At 41.7% G+C, this 13,432-nt stretch overlaps 1 protein-coding gene and 1 long non-coding RNA gene across 28 annotated transcripts in view; one reads left to right on the top strand and one right to left on the bottom strand.

Moving 5' to 3' along the window:
- LOC121819196 (uncharacterized) overlaps positions 1 to 7,685 on the bottom strand; it is a 30,854-nt gene extending 23,169 nt beyond the window's left edge. The window contains exons 1-2 of the long non-coding RNA XR_009599989.1: positions 7,389 to 7,685; positions 1,329 to 1,561 (exon numbers count right to left, since the gene is read on the bottom strand). This is a non-coding gene — a long non-coding RNA (uncharacterized LOC121819196). The remainder of the gene's footprint in view (positions 1 to 1,328; positions 1,562 to 7,388) is intronic.
- Positions 6,401 to 13,432, top strand: part of PLEKHA5 (pleckstrin homology domain containing A5) — a 261,293-nt gene continuing 254,261 nt past the window's right edge. For all 27 annotated transcript variants that reach the window (XM_042247472.1, XM_042247469.1, XM_042247467.1 and 24 more), the window contains exons 1-3: positions 6,401 to 6,545; positions 6,702 to 6,781; positions 9,081 to 9,138. In XM_042247472.1, the coding sequence (XP_042103406.1) occupies positions 6,454 to 6,545; positions 6,702 to 6,781; positions 9,081 to 9,138 (230 nt within the window). In that variant the 5' untranslated portion in view covers positions 6,401 to 6,453. The remainder of the gene's footprint in view (positions 6,546 to 6,701; positions 6,782 to 9,080; positions 9,139 to 13,432) is intronic.

Here is a 13,432-nt window from a genome sequence, read left to right as displayed (position 1 = left end):
ATGCTCATATTAGGACCTGAGAAGTGAGGAAGGGGATAGCTTTGTGATATATTTAATGAATAATTAATACAATTTATTTACTGGTTATGGTAGGATGATTCTGAAGTTTCTGGTGCAGATGTTTGTTTGGATGCTGGTACCATTCACTGACACAGTGGACATGAATTTGAGCAAACTCCAGGGTATAGCGGAGGACAGAGGAGCCTGGTGTGCTGCAGTCCAGGTGGTTGCAGAGTTGGATGTGACTTAGCGACTCAACAGCAACAGTAACAACAACAAATCAATCAATAAGAGAGGAACACATGGGATGGGGCAAATATTTGGAGGAAAATGACTTCTTTGGGAATGTTGAATTTGAGTTCTTGAGGACCACTCAGAAGGGATATTCCAGCAGAAATATGTCTAGAAAGAAATTTGATATATAGTCTAGAACTCAGGAGCGAGGTCTAGGCTGGAAATAAGCTAGGAATTATTATCATATCAGGCGGTGGTTCTAAGACATTAATGCATACAAAAAATCACTGAAGTGATAGTCGGATGTGGATTCCTTGTTCTAATCCTCAGAGGTTCTGGTTGAATGGACCTGGGGGAGGCCCAGGAATCAACACTGAGATAAGCTACCAGGTGACTATGCGGCAGATGGTTTAGAGCAAAGAGCAGGAGGAGAATCACAAGGAAGTGACGTTAAGAAGCTCCAAAATGGAAAGTTTCAAGGAGTGGAAGTGGTGACATATGGATTACAGAAGGGAGATCAAGAACGCTTGGAGCTGAAAGCATCTACTGGACTTGGCAGCTTTCAGGAGGGGCCTGGTGACTCAGAAGAGCAGGTGCAGTGACGTGGTGAGAACAGACACCGGCTGCAGTAGGGAGAGAGTGATTACAGGTAAGGAAGAGAATGAACGGATGGAGCTTGGCTAGGAGGAGAATCCTTTATGGACAGAATTTGAAACTGAACATCCAAACCCTAAGGCTCATCGAAATTGACCAGGCTCAAGCCCTAAGTTTGCCACTTAATGGCTAGATTACATAATATATTTGTGGAGCCCATATTCTTGTTTATAATACATTAATAATACCTATGTACAAGTTAAATATGACACTGCATGTGAAAGAACTTTCTAAATTGTTCTTCCAAAGTTTTCTATAACAAACCATCTGAGCAGCAGAAAGTCCTAAACAGTTTTATACAGCAGGCGTCTTACTTGTGTCTGTTCACAGGGATGAAACATCCCCAGCTTCATCTACTGGAATGCTCACCCCATGAAAGCAGAGAACTTCAGAGCCAAAGAGAATCATGGGTGCCATACTAAATAGAGCAACACCCTTACTTGACAGATGAGAATCCAGAGGTCTGAGAAGGGAATGGAGGTTAAATGACTTGTTCAAAGTCACACACTGATTCATGGCAAAGTCAGGAAATTCAGCCAGACTCATGACTCACTGGATCCAGCCTCTTGCTTGTGCATCATAGAATACTTCTTTTTCCCTGCAGCATGTGGGATCTTCCTCAACCAGAGATCGAACTTGTGCCCCTTGGAGCGGAAGCATGGAGTCTTAACCACTGAAAGTGAAAAGGAAAGTGTTTGTCACTCAGTCATGTCTGACTCTTTGTCACCCTATGGACTGTAGCCCACCATGCTCCTCTGTCCATGGAATTCTCCAGGCAAGAATACTGGAGTGGGTTGCCATTTCCTTTTCCATGGGATCTTCCCCATCCTGGGATTGAACCCAGGTCTCCCACATTGCAGGTAGACTCTTTACTGACTGAGCCACCAGAGAAAAGACCAAAATGCAAATGGTGGAGAATTAAAAGAAGTGTTAAGGATTTCCCTGGTGGAAGTCCTTTTATAGCAAAAAAAAAAAAAAAAAGCAGATGACTGAAGCTTTGATGACTGGGATAAAGGAAGAGGTGTTTAATTTGAATGAATCCAGAGATTCACAGGTAAGTTCCTTGAAGAGATTTTTGATATCCATCCCTGGGAGTCTCCAAGCCTCCAAGCAGATGCCAACTTAGCCTAGAACCCCAGCTGTGGTAGATGGATCAGCCAGTAATAGGGTTACTAGTGCTACTACATATTTCTTTCAATTATCCCCATTTAGAATTGAAGAGCTCTCCAAAACATCAACATGAATAGACTGTAGTCTGGGATAAGCTTTGAGGGTTCACAAGACTCCCTTAGAAAGCAACTGCTGTGGTTTATTTCTATGTGAAGGGTAGAGATGCTTCTTCTAAACTGTACTTCAATATATACATCTCCATCTTTCTTTCTAAGCCAAATAGAAGGCCAAGATTTCTGATTCCTCTCACCCAGCTGGTACCTCATATAGAGTAGGGATTCTATAAATGGCCATTGAATGAATGAGGGAAATAATTTCAAGTATAACTCATTGATCAGTTTATTCTTTAACAGAAAAAGAATCTCTAAAACATTGACTTTGAAATATTATTTGTCTTCTTTTAGATCCTCAATTTCCACCTTTTCTCTCTGGATTTTCAATAAGCTAATTGCATCTGCTATTTGCCCCTCCTCACAACTTTTCTTGATATATAGAGGTTTCCCTGGTTGCTCAGCTGGTAAAGAATCCACCTGCAATGCAGGAGACCTGGGTTCGATCCCTGGTTTGGGAAGATCCCCTGGAGAAGGGACTGGCTACCCACTCCAGTATTCTGGCCTGAAGAATTTCATGGACTTTATAGTCCTTGGGGTCGCAGAGTCAGACACAACTGAGCAATTTTCACTTTCACTTTCCCTGGTGGCTCAGCTCAGCGGTAAAGAATTTGCTTGTCAAGGCATGAGACCCAGGTTTGATACCTGGGAAATCCTATGGACAGAGGAGCTTGTGGGCTACAGTCCATGAGGTCACAAGAGTCGGACATGACTTAGCAACTAAACAAAAACAACAAAACATGTTATAGTTGAGTAATTAAAGTTACTGTTTACAATATTCTTTACTCTGTGAATGAATAAGTAACACAACATATAAGGTAACACAAACATAGTTGGAAACACAACCTAATCAAAGTCACAAAACTTTGTTGGTAAATGGAAATATGGAGGACAGGAGGAGAAGTGGGCGACAGAGGATGAGATAGTTGGATGGCATCACTGACTCAATGGACATGAATTTCAGCAAACTCACGGAGATAGTGAAGGACTGGGAAGCCTGGAGTACTGCAGTCCATGGGTGGCAAAGAGTCAGGCATGACTGAACAACTGAACAATAACAATGTGCGTGAATAAGAGATGGTTCTTGATAGTAAAAAAGAAACTTCTCTCTCTAGAGCCTCTTTGTCTACTTTCCAGAGCTCATGCTTTTATCATTTCCATTAAAAGGGGGAAACATTTATTTGCTGTTTCCTAAGATGTCACTTTGTTCCCTTTTACATATTTTAAGAAACTTTCCTCTGATTTTTCTTGTCACAGTGTGTATTTTTCTGTTATATTTGAACTGGAAGCTCTTTAGGACAAGGATTGTCCTCTATATATAGACAGAGTGATGTTTACTTTTAGTGCTCAGCACTTTTAAACTTCTTTTCCAGAGAAGCTGCAACAGTCATAGGCTGATACGCCTCAAAAAGGTAGATCATGATGTATGAAATGGAATGGTTTCATTAGATGGAAGTATAAAAAAAAAAAAAAAGCAGAGGTTAGATAGGAGTTTAGATCTGAGTCAGTTATTGAAGAGGTACAGAGTGATAAAAAAGAGGATGTGTTACTGGAAACTAACTCTGCTGGGAGGCCAAAGCACTGGGAAGAAAATGAAATCCAATAACCATCTGAGAACTGACTCAAGGTTGGGAAGGATTCAGTGATGGAGAAGACATGATTCTTCGCTTCCTACATGTACACATAAATAGAAAGTAAAGCAGACCTGGGTAAGGCAATAAAGCTGCAGAGAAAGGACATTCAAGGAAAATTTAAAGAATATAGCTTTACTCATTAAGGGTGAAAATTATCCAGAGTGCCTCACATTCTAATGTACAAAGCCACTTTCAATTGCTTCCCTGAAGCCACAGGGACTATTACTTTTCCAAATCAGGAGCATTTTGTATATGCCTCATTTTGTATATTGTCACTAACTTTATTTACTGCCTTTCCTAAATTTTGAGACATAGAGAATTGTACATAAGATTTTAGGTTACTATTTAAGCACTGCAAATGTAATTTTGTAAGATACACATTTTTATTAAGTGAATCTCTATCACTTTTTTTTTTAATCACTTTTTGAAATATGCCTTGCATTCATGAATCTTGTAAATCAAAGATTCACAGGTAAAATGAAATCTCCATACAACCTATGGTCAACTTAATGACTTCTCAGCAGTATGAAGTAAAAAAAGTCAAATGATACTACTGTACTAACAGGTACCAGATTTCTAAAGTTATTATTATGATATTAAAGACCTACTTTAGATTTTTCAGTATATAATGATAGCATGATATAAAGTCAATACCTCTTGATTGTCTTGCTGTATTACATCCTGTGACCACTGATGGTAATGTGGAACATTTCCTGCTAGTTATTCATTGATTAAAAAAAAAAAAAAAACAACCCTCATTTTTCCAAAGACTGGGCAGGAGATAAGATGTCAAGAAGTAATGAAATGAAAGAGGAGAATGCAAAGGAACCGAAAAGAGAGAAACATTAAAGTGATGTTATTTTTTTCCCCTGTGTATGCAGATGGACAGGAAAATTATAGCAGTAATTGCAGACTCCTTTTCACCAAAGACAGAATGGCCTTGGGGAATTAGAGGATGAGAGATAAAAGTCCAATGAAACTGCATTCTCATCCAGGCTCCATCTTAGTGGCTGGATCTTGCTTTGGCCAAGGTCATTTACCCTTTTCCTGCCTTAGTTTCTGTAACTGTTCAAAAAGATTTGCCTCTTTGAGCATTTGGGAATATGAGTAAGATAATTCTTTAGCGGTCCCCAGAACTGGTCAGAAAAAGGTGCTATGAGAATACCAAGTAGTACTATTATTATTGAGCTGTGTACTCCTGCTGGCATGAGTCATCTTGCTGCAAAGACACAGAAGCAATTCCAAGTGTGGCTGAGCATCAGCCACAATGAGAGGAGGCCAGTGCTCTTAGCTGGCCTTAAGGGAGATCTTAGTTGCAACGAAATCTGCCATTTTCTGGTTAAAAAACAAAACAAAACAACAAAAAAGGGTGGGAGGGCAGAGGAAAGGTGGGACTTAAAATTTAAGTATAGCAGTGTGATTATACAAATAGACTTTTTAAATTTAACAGTCACTTAAAATACAGGCTTTGTCACTTAGTACTATGACCTTGAGGGCTACCCATGTGGTGTAAAGAATCCACTTGCCAAAAGCAGGAGATGCCAGTTTGATCTCTGGGTCGGGAAGATCCCCTGGAGCAGGAAATGGCAATCCATTCCAGTATTCTTGCCTGGAGACTTCCATGGACAGAGGAGCCTGGAGGGCTGCAGTCCATGGGGACGCTTGGGCAAGTTTCTTCAAACTTTATTTTTCCCATCTGTAAAATGGGGATTATAGTACTATCCACAGGGCTGTTGTAGGGACTTCAAAAATGTACACGGTTTCAAAGGCTCTGTACAGTTAGGTAATATTATAATTTATAGGAGATATGAGAAAGTAGAAATTCAGGTTGGTAAATAACTGAATTTTTTAAAAAGTTAGAGAAAAAGACAAATTTGTATTTTACAAAACGTTAAAAGATTTAAGGGGTCCAGGAAGAGGCAAACTTGTGTCGAGTCTGAATTCACTCTTATTTGTGGGTCTGTGGCAACTTGTCAAACCGTTGCTATCTGGCACACAAAACACAAACAGGAAAAACCTTCCGTGTGCTGGAATAAAAACGGCCTTCCTTTTTAAAGCGATATATATATATATATATATATATATATATACACACACACACACATATGTATATATTTTTTTCTTTTTTTGGGAAAAATCTTAGATAGTCAATAGCTCTTATAAAACAAAGCTCAGATGCTGTGTTTCTGTTGTTTTAGAGAGAGAGCAATCAGGGGTGTTCAGATTACGCTCTCTTTGAATCGCGCTTGGGGCTGGGAAGCCTTAGGCAAAGCCCGGGGGGCAGGACGCCTTTTTCTTTTTTTTTTTCGATCGATCCTGGAACCTTCGCTCGGGCGGCGGGGGCGGTGGGGGGGCGCGGGAGGGAGGGGTCTGGCCGCGGGGCGCGGCGCCGTTCGCCCATCCCCCGAGCGCGCGGCGGGGCGGCCGGCCGGCGGCCGCGGAGGATGCGGAGGGGCGGCGGCGCGGGCCCGACCCAGCCCGGGCGGCGGGGCGGGCGCCGCCCGAGGGGGTAGGGCGCGCGCGGGGGCGCGCCGGGCCGGGGAGGCGCGCTCCGGCCGCGCTCTCACTGCTCGTTCGCTGGCTCGCTCCCTCCTCCCTCGGCAGCCGCGGCGGCAGCAGGACAAGGCGGCGGCGGCGGCTGGGGATCAGACATGGCGGCGGATCTGAACCTGGAGTGGATCTGCTCCCTGCCCCGCTCCTGGACTTACGGGATCACCAGGGGCGGCCGCGTCTTCTTCATCAAGTAAAGGACCGGGGCCGGCGCGGGGGGCCCGGAGGGGGGCGGGAAGCTGGCGACCGCGGGACAGCGCGGCGGGTCGGTGCCGCTCCGGCCCCCTCGGCTCCGCACGGCGTCCCCACTCACGCCCCGTCTCGGCTTCTTTTCTCCCCCCCCCTGCAGCGAGGAGGCGAAGAGCACCACCTGGCTGCACCCCGTCACCGGCGAGGCCGTGGTCACCGGGCACCGGCGGCAGAGCACAGGTAACGCCGAGCCCGGCCGGGCCCGAGAGGAGTTGGGCTCCGCCGGGAGGAGGCGGCAGAGCCCCGGCCGCCCGCCTCCCTGCCTCGCTACCTGCCCCGGGCCGCGGTCCCGCGGGAGGCGTCGAGGTGGGGCGGAGGCCGGCGGGGGCGGCCGCAGGTAGAGGGAACCGGGGGGGGTGGGGCCCGCCGGGGGACTTCCTCGAGTCTCCGGACGCCCCTCTCCTCCGCCTCGGATCGCCGCCAGTCCGAGGCGCCCTCTGCCCCATTCCAAACTGCTCACCCTCCGCCCCCCACCCCTGTAGGGTGGCCCACTCCCCTCTCCCGGGAAAGCTGGGACCCTGAGTTGTTCCTCCCGCAGCCACTCCTGAGTCCTCCTGTCGCCCCCGGGGCCCCTTGCCATCTTTTAGGAAGTCTTTCCCTCTCCCATCGTGCAGCCCCGGGATCCTTGCCTCCGGTCCGCCGGGAGAACGTATCCACAACCTCCCGGGCGGCTTCCTCCTCCGAGGTGGGACTTGGGGGTAAGGTGGCTGATGGAGGAGGTGAGGAGTTCGGGGGTGCTGCGATCGTTCCTCGCGCCGGAGCGGCTGGGGAAATCTGGGCTCTTTACCTCGTGCAGCCGGGGCCAGAGGAGGCATTTGGAGCTGCAATTGCCCGCCAGCTCGATTCAAAGTCCCCGGCGGCAGCACCGAGGTCGCACACGCCGCCCGGAGCTGGTGGGCGTGCTGGGGGTGGGGGTAGTGGAGTCCCGCGTGCGGGCCTGGGTCCCCGATTGGAGAGGGTCGCCGGGGAACCAGCTCGGTGCCTTGGTGCCTTGGGTAGCTGGTTTGAAGGCTGCCTGTGAGCTGAGCTGGAGAGGAGCAGATTGGAGCTTCAGTGCTGCTCTGGCTTTCTTTTGTCAGTCTTTGTGTACATTCTTGAAACTTGTTTGCCTTTGAAACGTAGCATGTGTTCTCTTCCTGGCCTGCCTCTGTTACTGGTGATTGGAAAGGCTTGAGAACAGTTTGCGTGGAAGGTGAGGCCGGCTTCAGAAAAGCTCTGTAGAGCTAGTCTTCCGGGATATTTCCTCTCCAACTCCGAGGTTCTCTCTTAAAGTTGCCAGGTTATTGAACAAGCCTGTCTCCTGTATTAAATGCTGGAGTTCAGCACAGTGACTAATATCCCCAAATTTGCAAAAAGGTGGAGGAGGAAAGAGAAAGCTGGTGTAGCAAGCATGATGAGGTTCCATTTTTGAGGCATTTCTGACTAATTCACCGTCATATTTCTTAACTCCTCAGTGTCCTCTTTGACTGAAATGTACATTTTGGTGTTTGGCATACATACAGTCAACTTCAGTGGCCTCTTTGCGTTATGGATAGTAACAGGTTTGTGTCACAGGAGACAATGTGATGTTTAGGTTCTGTAGCCTCATCGTCTTGTGGAATTGGTCCATGATTATTTTGGCTATGTGAAATACATATTTTATCGTATATACTCCCCAGGTTTGATAACATTCACATGTTAGAAAAATTTTATTCTGTGATTTCAGGTTAATTTGATTTTTGAGAGAGATGATCTTGATTTTTTTTTTTTTCTGGTTTGGTTTATTTTGCTTTGATTTTGCACACACATCAGTGGTTTTTTATTTCAGAGCAGTATCATGATTAAATCCAAGCTACTGGTCGTTTGTAAGTAATTTGCAAGCACAGAATGTTAGCATCATTCACCTGCATTCTTGCCAGGTTTATGACTTGAAACTTCACATCTCTGCAAGCCAAGTCTGTAGAAACACACATGTATAAAGCATGTGATGTCAGATTTCATTCCCCTTAATTAAATACTTAGGAAGTTCTCTCTCCTCAGTGACACTTCCCGGATGGATTCACTTATGTAGCTGAAAGGTGTGGTCTTAAATAGACTCAACATCCTTAGGAAGAAGTGGGTGTTACCTTTTATGCACAGTCTCTTTCTTTGATTTTGGGGGGTTTTTTGGCCTGCTGTTCATGGATATTTACTTGGGATTAGAATATACCTCTCTTGGCTTTTTTTCCTCTCCACTCTGATCAAAGTGTATAATTCTGTCAGATAATCTCTAATGTGGTTGATAGTTTTCTGGTGGCATTACATATGAATTGCTATTTCCCAAAAATGATGTTGTATCTACTGTGAATTTTACTGCCAGTCTAATGCTTTTTTGTGAGGGTGGGGTTAGAAACTTAATAAATGAAAATCACTGATCCTGAAAAGAAATAATTAAAATGGTTTGAAACTTACTATGCTGTTCTGTTGAAGTAATACTGATTGTGAAATACATGTTTTTTAGATTTGCCTACTGGCTGGGAAGAAGCATATACTTTTGAAGGTGCAAGATACTATATAAAGTGAGTCTTTTTAATTATGATTTTTTTCCCTTGGTAATTCAGATGTTATGATTAACCTTTGGTTGTATGTCGAGGTACAATCATGATTTCTTAAGGTTTATCGTATTTTTTGATTTTATGCTTTATGGGTCTTGGAATTAGAGGTAAAAGACAGCACTCAGTTTTCTTATGTTATTTGCGTGGGCATTCATTGATTTAGCAGTTAGATCATTTGTGGCCACAGTTATATTTTTGGTGCTTCTGTATATATTCTTGAGTGATTGTAGTAGTTCGTCTTTAGCATGTTACCTTTTTTCTTTTTAAGTGAATTCTGTTCATGTGTATTTTGACCAGAGCTATTAATAAGTAGTGAAAGTGATGTAGAGCTAGGTTACAGTTTGATGGATAGTGACAGGGCTGAAAGTAAAAACAAATAAATATGGAATATTTCACAAACATCTGTGGGAGTATTGTTTGTAATTTGCCTCACTTTATGTAAATAGAGCTAAGTTTCAGCGTTTCATATCTAAATGTTTTACTGGCATTTGTGTTTGAATAAAAGGCTTTCAGTAGCACTTAAGGACAAATGACCAGTCCTAATCTTTAAGTTAATTTTATAGAATATTGAAGTAATTTCTGTTAACTGTTAACTTGACAGTGCTTGGAGACAGATACACCAGTTTGAGGTCAACATTATGTAGGAAGATTTTTTTTATCCCTCAAGGGAACATAAAGGTGGTTTCATCTTCATTTTAAATTAGAAACTGTTAACTTGAGAGCTTGTTTAAAATTTTTTTGTTTCATTTTAAGGAACTGAGGCTTGAAGGAGAATGCTTAACTATGAGATTTTGTTGAGATGTCATTGGCTTATTAATAATAACAGATACCTAGCTTAAGGTACCTCTGCTTCATCCAGCCCAATAAGGCATTTTACTGAGTGCCATTTTAAAGATGATGTCATACCTCACGAAATTAAAATTATCTACATGGCTTAAACATTTTTTTTTAGAATGATTTTTTATAAAATATTTAGGGAAACATACAGATACTAGTTATGCTTGCTTTTTTTGGATGTAGAAGTGGAGAAAGCAGAATGAAGATACAGGAATGGAGTACAGTTTCATGATGTGGTCCTTCCCTGGATATGTTTGATTTGCATCTTTTATTTGGAGATTGTGCTGTGATCATTAAATGGCCTAGAAAACAAAGGCATGAGTAAAGTGCAGAGTCACCAACTGTTTTCTTTAGAGTTCTTTTTCATCCTGAATTAAAGTGAGTTTGTATTGTCATGAAAGGGATTCTTCTTTTTTTTTTTTTTGGACAAAGTATTGATATTTCCAAAGACAGCTTTTTTTGGATGGAGTTTGTTTACTTGTACCCAGTATAATTTTAACTGCTGTACATTAAGCCTCACTGATCTTACAGAATAGGAGTAACACTATAGTTCTCAATATTATTTAAATTTTGGTGAATGTGTACATCCTTGGATGAATGTTTATTTGGCAGTGCAAAATGTTACTTTGTGCAGGCCGAATATGTATGTTTTAGTTTAGAACTAAGCTGTTGCAAAAGACCAAGTTTTGTTTCACTAGCCCTTTTGATTAGAGTTTCATTTATGTTGACTTAAACAAATTAGAATCTTTTTTGTGTCATGCCTAAGTTTCTCAGGCACATAAGGACTGCATTCAGAAAGCTGTAATAATTTGACTTTAATTCTACGTGCATTTTTAAGTTAGCGAGTTTTCATCATGTGGTATTGGGAGACAGCCAATCGTTGTGTCCAAAGGTAGCAATAAAGAATTTACTTTATGAAGGTAATTTGTTCTAAAGTTGAGCACGTTTTAGAAATATGCATTCATTAAACCTCTAAACTTCTTTTAAGTAGAAGTTTAAAACAACCATTGAGAAATACATGATTTGCTGAATGTTAGGTGCTACTGTTTTTCCTTTCTGGGTTGTATCAGAAGGCTAATTTCTTTTAAGGTCAGTTAAATCTCTAATGTGGGCTGTCATTTCCTCAAAACCTTTTACCTTCTTGTGTTGTTATGAGCAATTAGGGGTGCTTGATTATTGTAGTGTACTAGGGGCACTGCTTGTATCTGAAACTTCACAGTTTGCAGAGTGCTCTTGCCTATGTTACCATGTCTGAATCTCGTTTTAATTGCGGTTGTCGTCAGAAGAACTCTTTTCCTTGTCACACCACATAATAAAACAACAGAAACATGCCTTTGGAACTTACGAGTCTGCAAAGACAGCAAGATGGGAAACAGCCGGGATGTGAACTATATTTAGAATGTTCAGAGTAGGAGAAAGGATAGGAGTTTGCCTTAGGAAAGTGATGGCTGTCGGTGGATGTATTTTTCACTGTGGGTTCTATGTTAGATGAAGAAAGGAGATTATTGACCAGATTATAATAAAAAGAGGTGATGGAGTGAGCAGGGTGGGTTTTGTTCACATGGGACAGAGAAGATGAAAGGCAGATAAAAGACCCATTGATCATCTTGTTATCCCTAATCCTGTGTTCCTCGGAGGCTCCCAGAGCAAGAAGGGAGACCAAGAACTGGAGTTGTTTCTACTTTAGTTCCCATGTGAAGTACATTTAACTCTCAAATTCTCTTCAGAACCAATGGTGGTGGTGGTTCAAAATGGCAGATGGCCAAGAATTTATCTTTGGATTGTATCGATGTTTTAGTATCAACACCTGCATTCCTGTGGGCAGTAAGAAGAGCAGAAGGAAGGCAGGACTGTGGCCTTGACCCCCTGACAGTGGAGCTCAGTCTTCACATCTGTGAATTAGGCGGGCTGGAAAAGGCAACTTCTCAGTTTCAGCCAACTTTCAAATTTCTTTGAATTTTATATGGTTCTGGGAATTTACAATATTCTACAGAATAATGCACTCAGAGTGCCAAAGAAGAGATAGTATGGGAAATGTGCAAAGTTACTTAGCTCTCAGATCCTGCTTAACTATTTAATCTCTGTCTTTAAGCTGTGTGTAGATAACCACAGATACAGATAACCACAGATAAATCTAAGTAGAGCCAAAGCTGTGTGTCTTCACTCTTTCTGTTGCCACAGTGGGAGAGTTGTGTGTGTACAGTTGACAGCGCTCACTAATGTCAACAGAGGGGCGGATCAGAGTTAAGAGTTGTATAAATTTGAGCTGGATAATCAGTTTACTTTATACAGTTTTTGAAATTGGTTCTTTCATGAAAGTTTACAGTTAGGAAACAGAATAGAAAGAGAAGGTATTTTACTTTAAATCACTTTGGCCAGAAAAATGTTAAAATTTGAAAATTAATTCTTTATTGTAACAATAAATATTTAGGTTTATTTTTTTAATGAAGAAAGTTTGCCTTAAGCTAGCCAGCCTCTAAATTATTTTATTGTGTGTGTGTGTAAATACATATAAACAGAGTCTGAATTTGATTATTGTTTCCATATTGCTTTTTAACAATTAATTCATGCTTTTTATTTTTGGGGAAGAATGCTGAAAGTTGCCGGTGATTTTTATAATTTATGAAGTATAGCTTTAAATATTCAAATAACTCAGCTCAAAGTGCAGAAGATAGTCATATATTTGAAGGTTATAAAGCTTTCTGCTTACTCCTTGAAAATATTACTTAATGACTCTGTAATGACAGGTCATGGTAGCTTAAAATATATGTGTCATTGACTGTTACTTTGTGCTTCAAAGCTTTAAGATGGTTAATTTAAAGTGCTAAGTAAATCTTAAAACAATGCTCTCTGAATAGTGAGCAACTTTGTTCTAATTATCTAGAGGTCACTGTCTTATGTGACAGGTTTGGGGATCAAAAATGTCTTTGCAGGGTCATAAAGTAGTATGTAAATGTTGTGAGGTTATATTTTCATATTGCTTTTTTCCTTAAGTTTAAAGTTCTGAAATTGAACTTAGATATGCAAATAGAGCAGTGTTTGATTTTTTTTTTTTTTTGACTAATGAAGTTTCATTTCAGTATCTGCTATAGTTGGATCTAATGTGTGCTTAGAATTTCAAACTAATCTGCAGTGAGGGGAATTCTAGTATGAAATAGCCATTTAAAGTTGCAAGTGAGATGAAAATCTGTTTCTTCATAGATTATCACAACTGAAACTATGAGTGAAGACAGGGAACATAGCTGCCGTGAGAATGTGAGAATATATTGCAATGTATTTGATATTTAAAATTGTTTGGTATGGTCGTACTATAATATTAGAATTGGGTGTAGCAACATCATGTTTCAGAACAATTCATAGACATTGTACATCTTTTCCATATCCATAACAGTATTTGGAATGAGTAATCCTTCTGTGTATG

The sequence above is a fragment of the Ovis aries genome, chromosome 3, assembly GCF_016772045.2.
Source record: "Ovis aries strain OAR_USU_Benz2616 breed Rambouillet chromosome 3, ARS-UI_Ramb_v3.0, whole genome shotgun sequence".
NCBI classification, from domain to species: domain Eukaryota; kingdom Metazoa; phylum Chordata; class Mammalia; order Artiodactyla; family Bovidae; genus Ovis; species Ovis aries.
The sequence above is the reverse complement of the archived record's forward strand: the minus strand, read 5'-3'. Positions and strand labels throughout refer to the sequence as shown.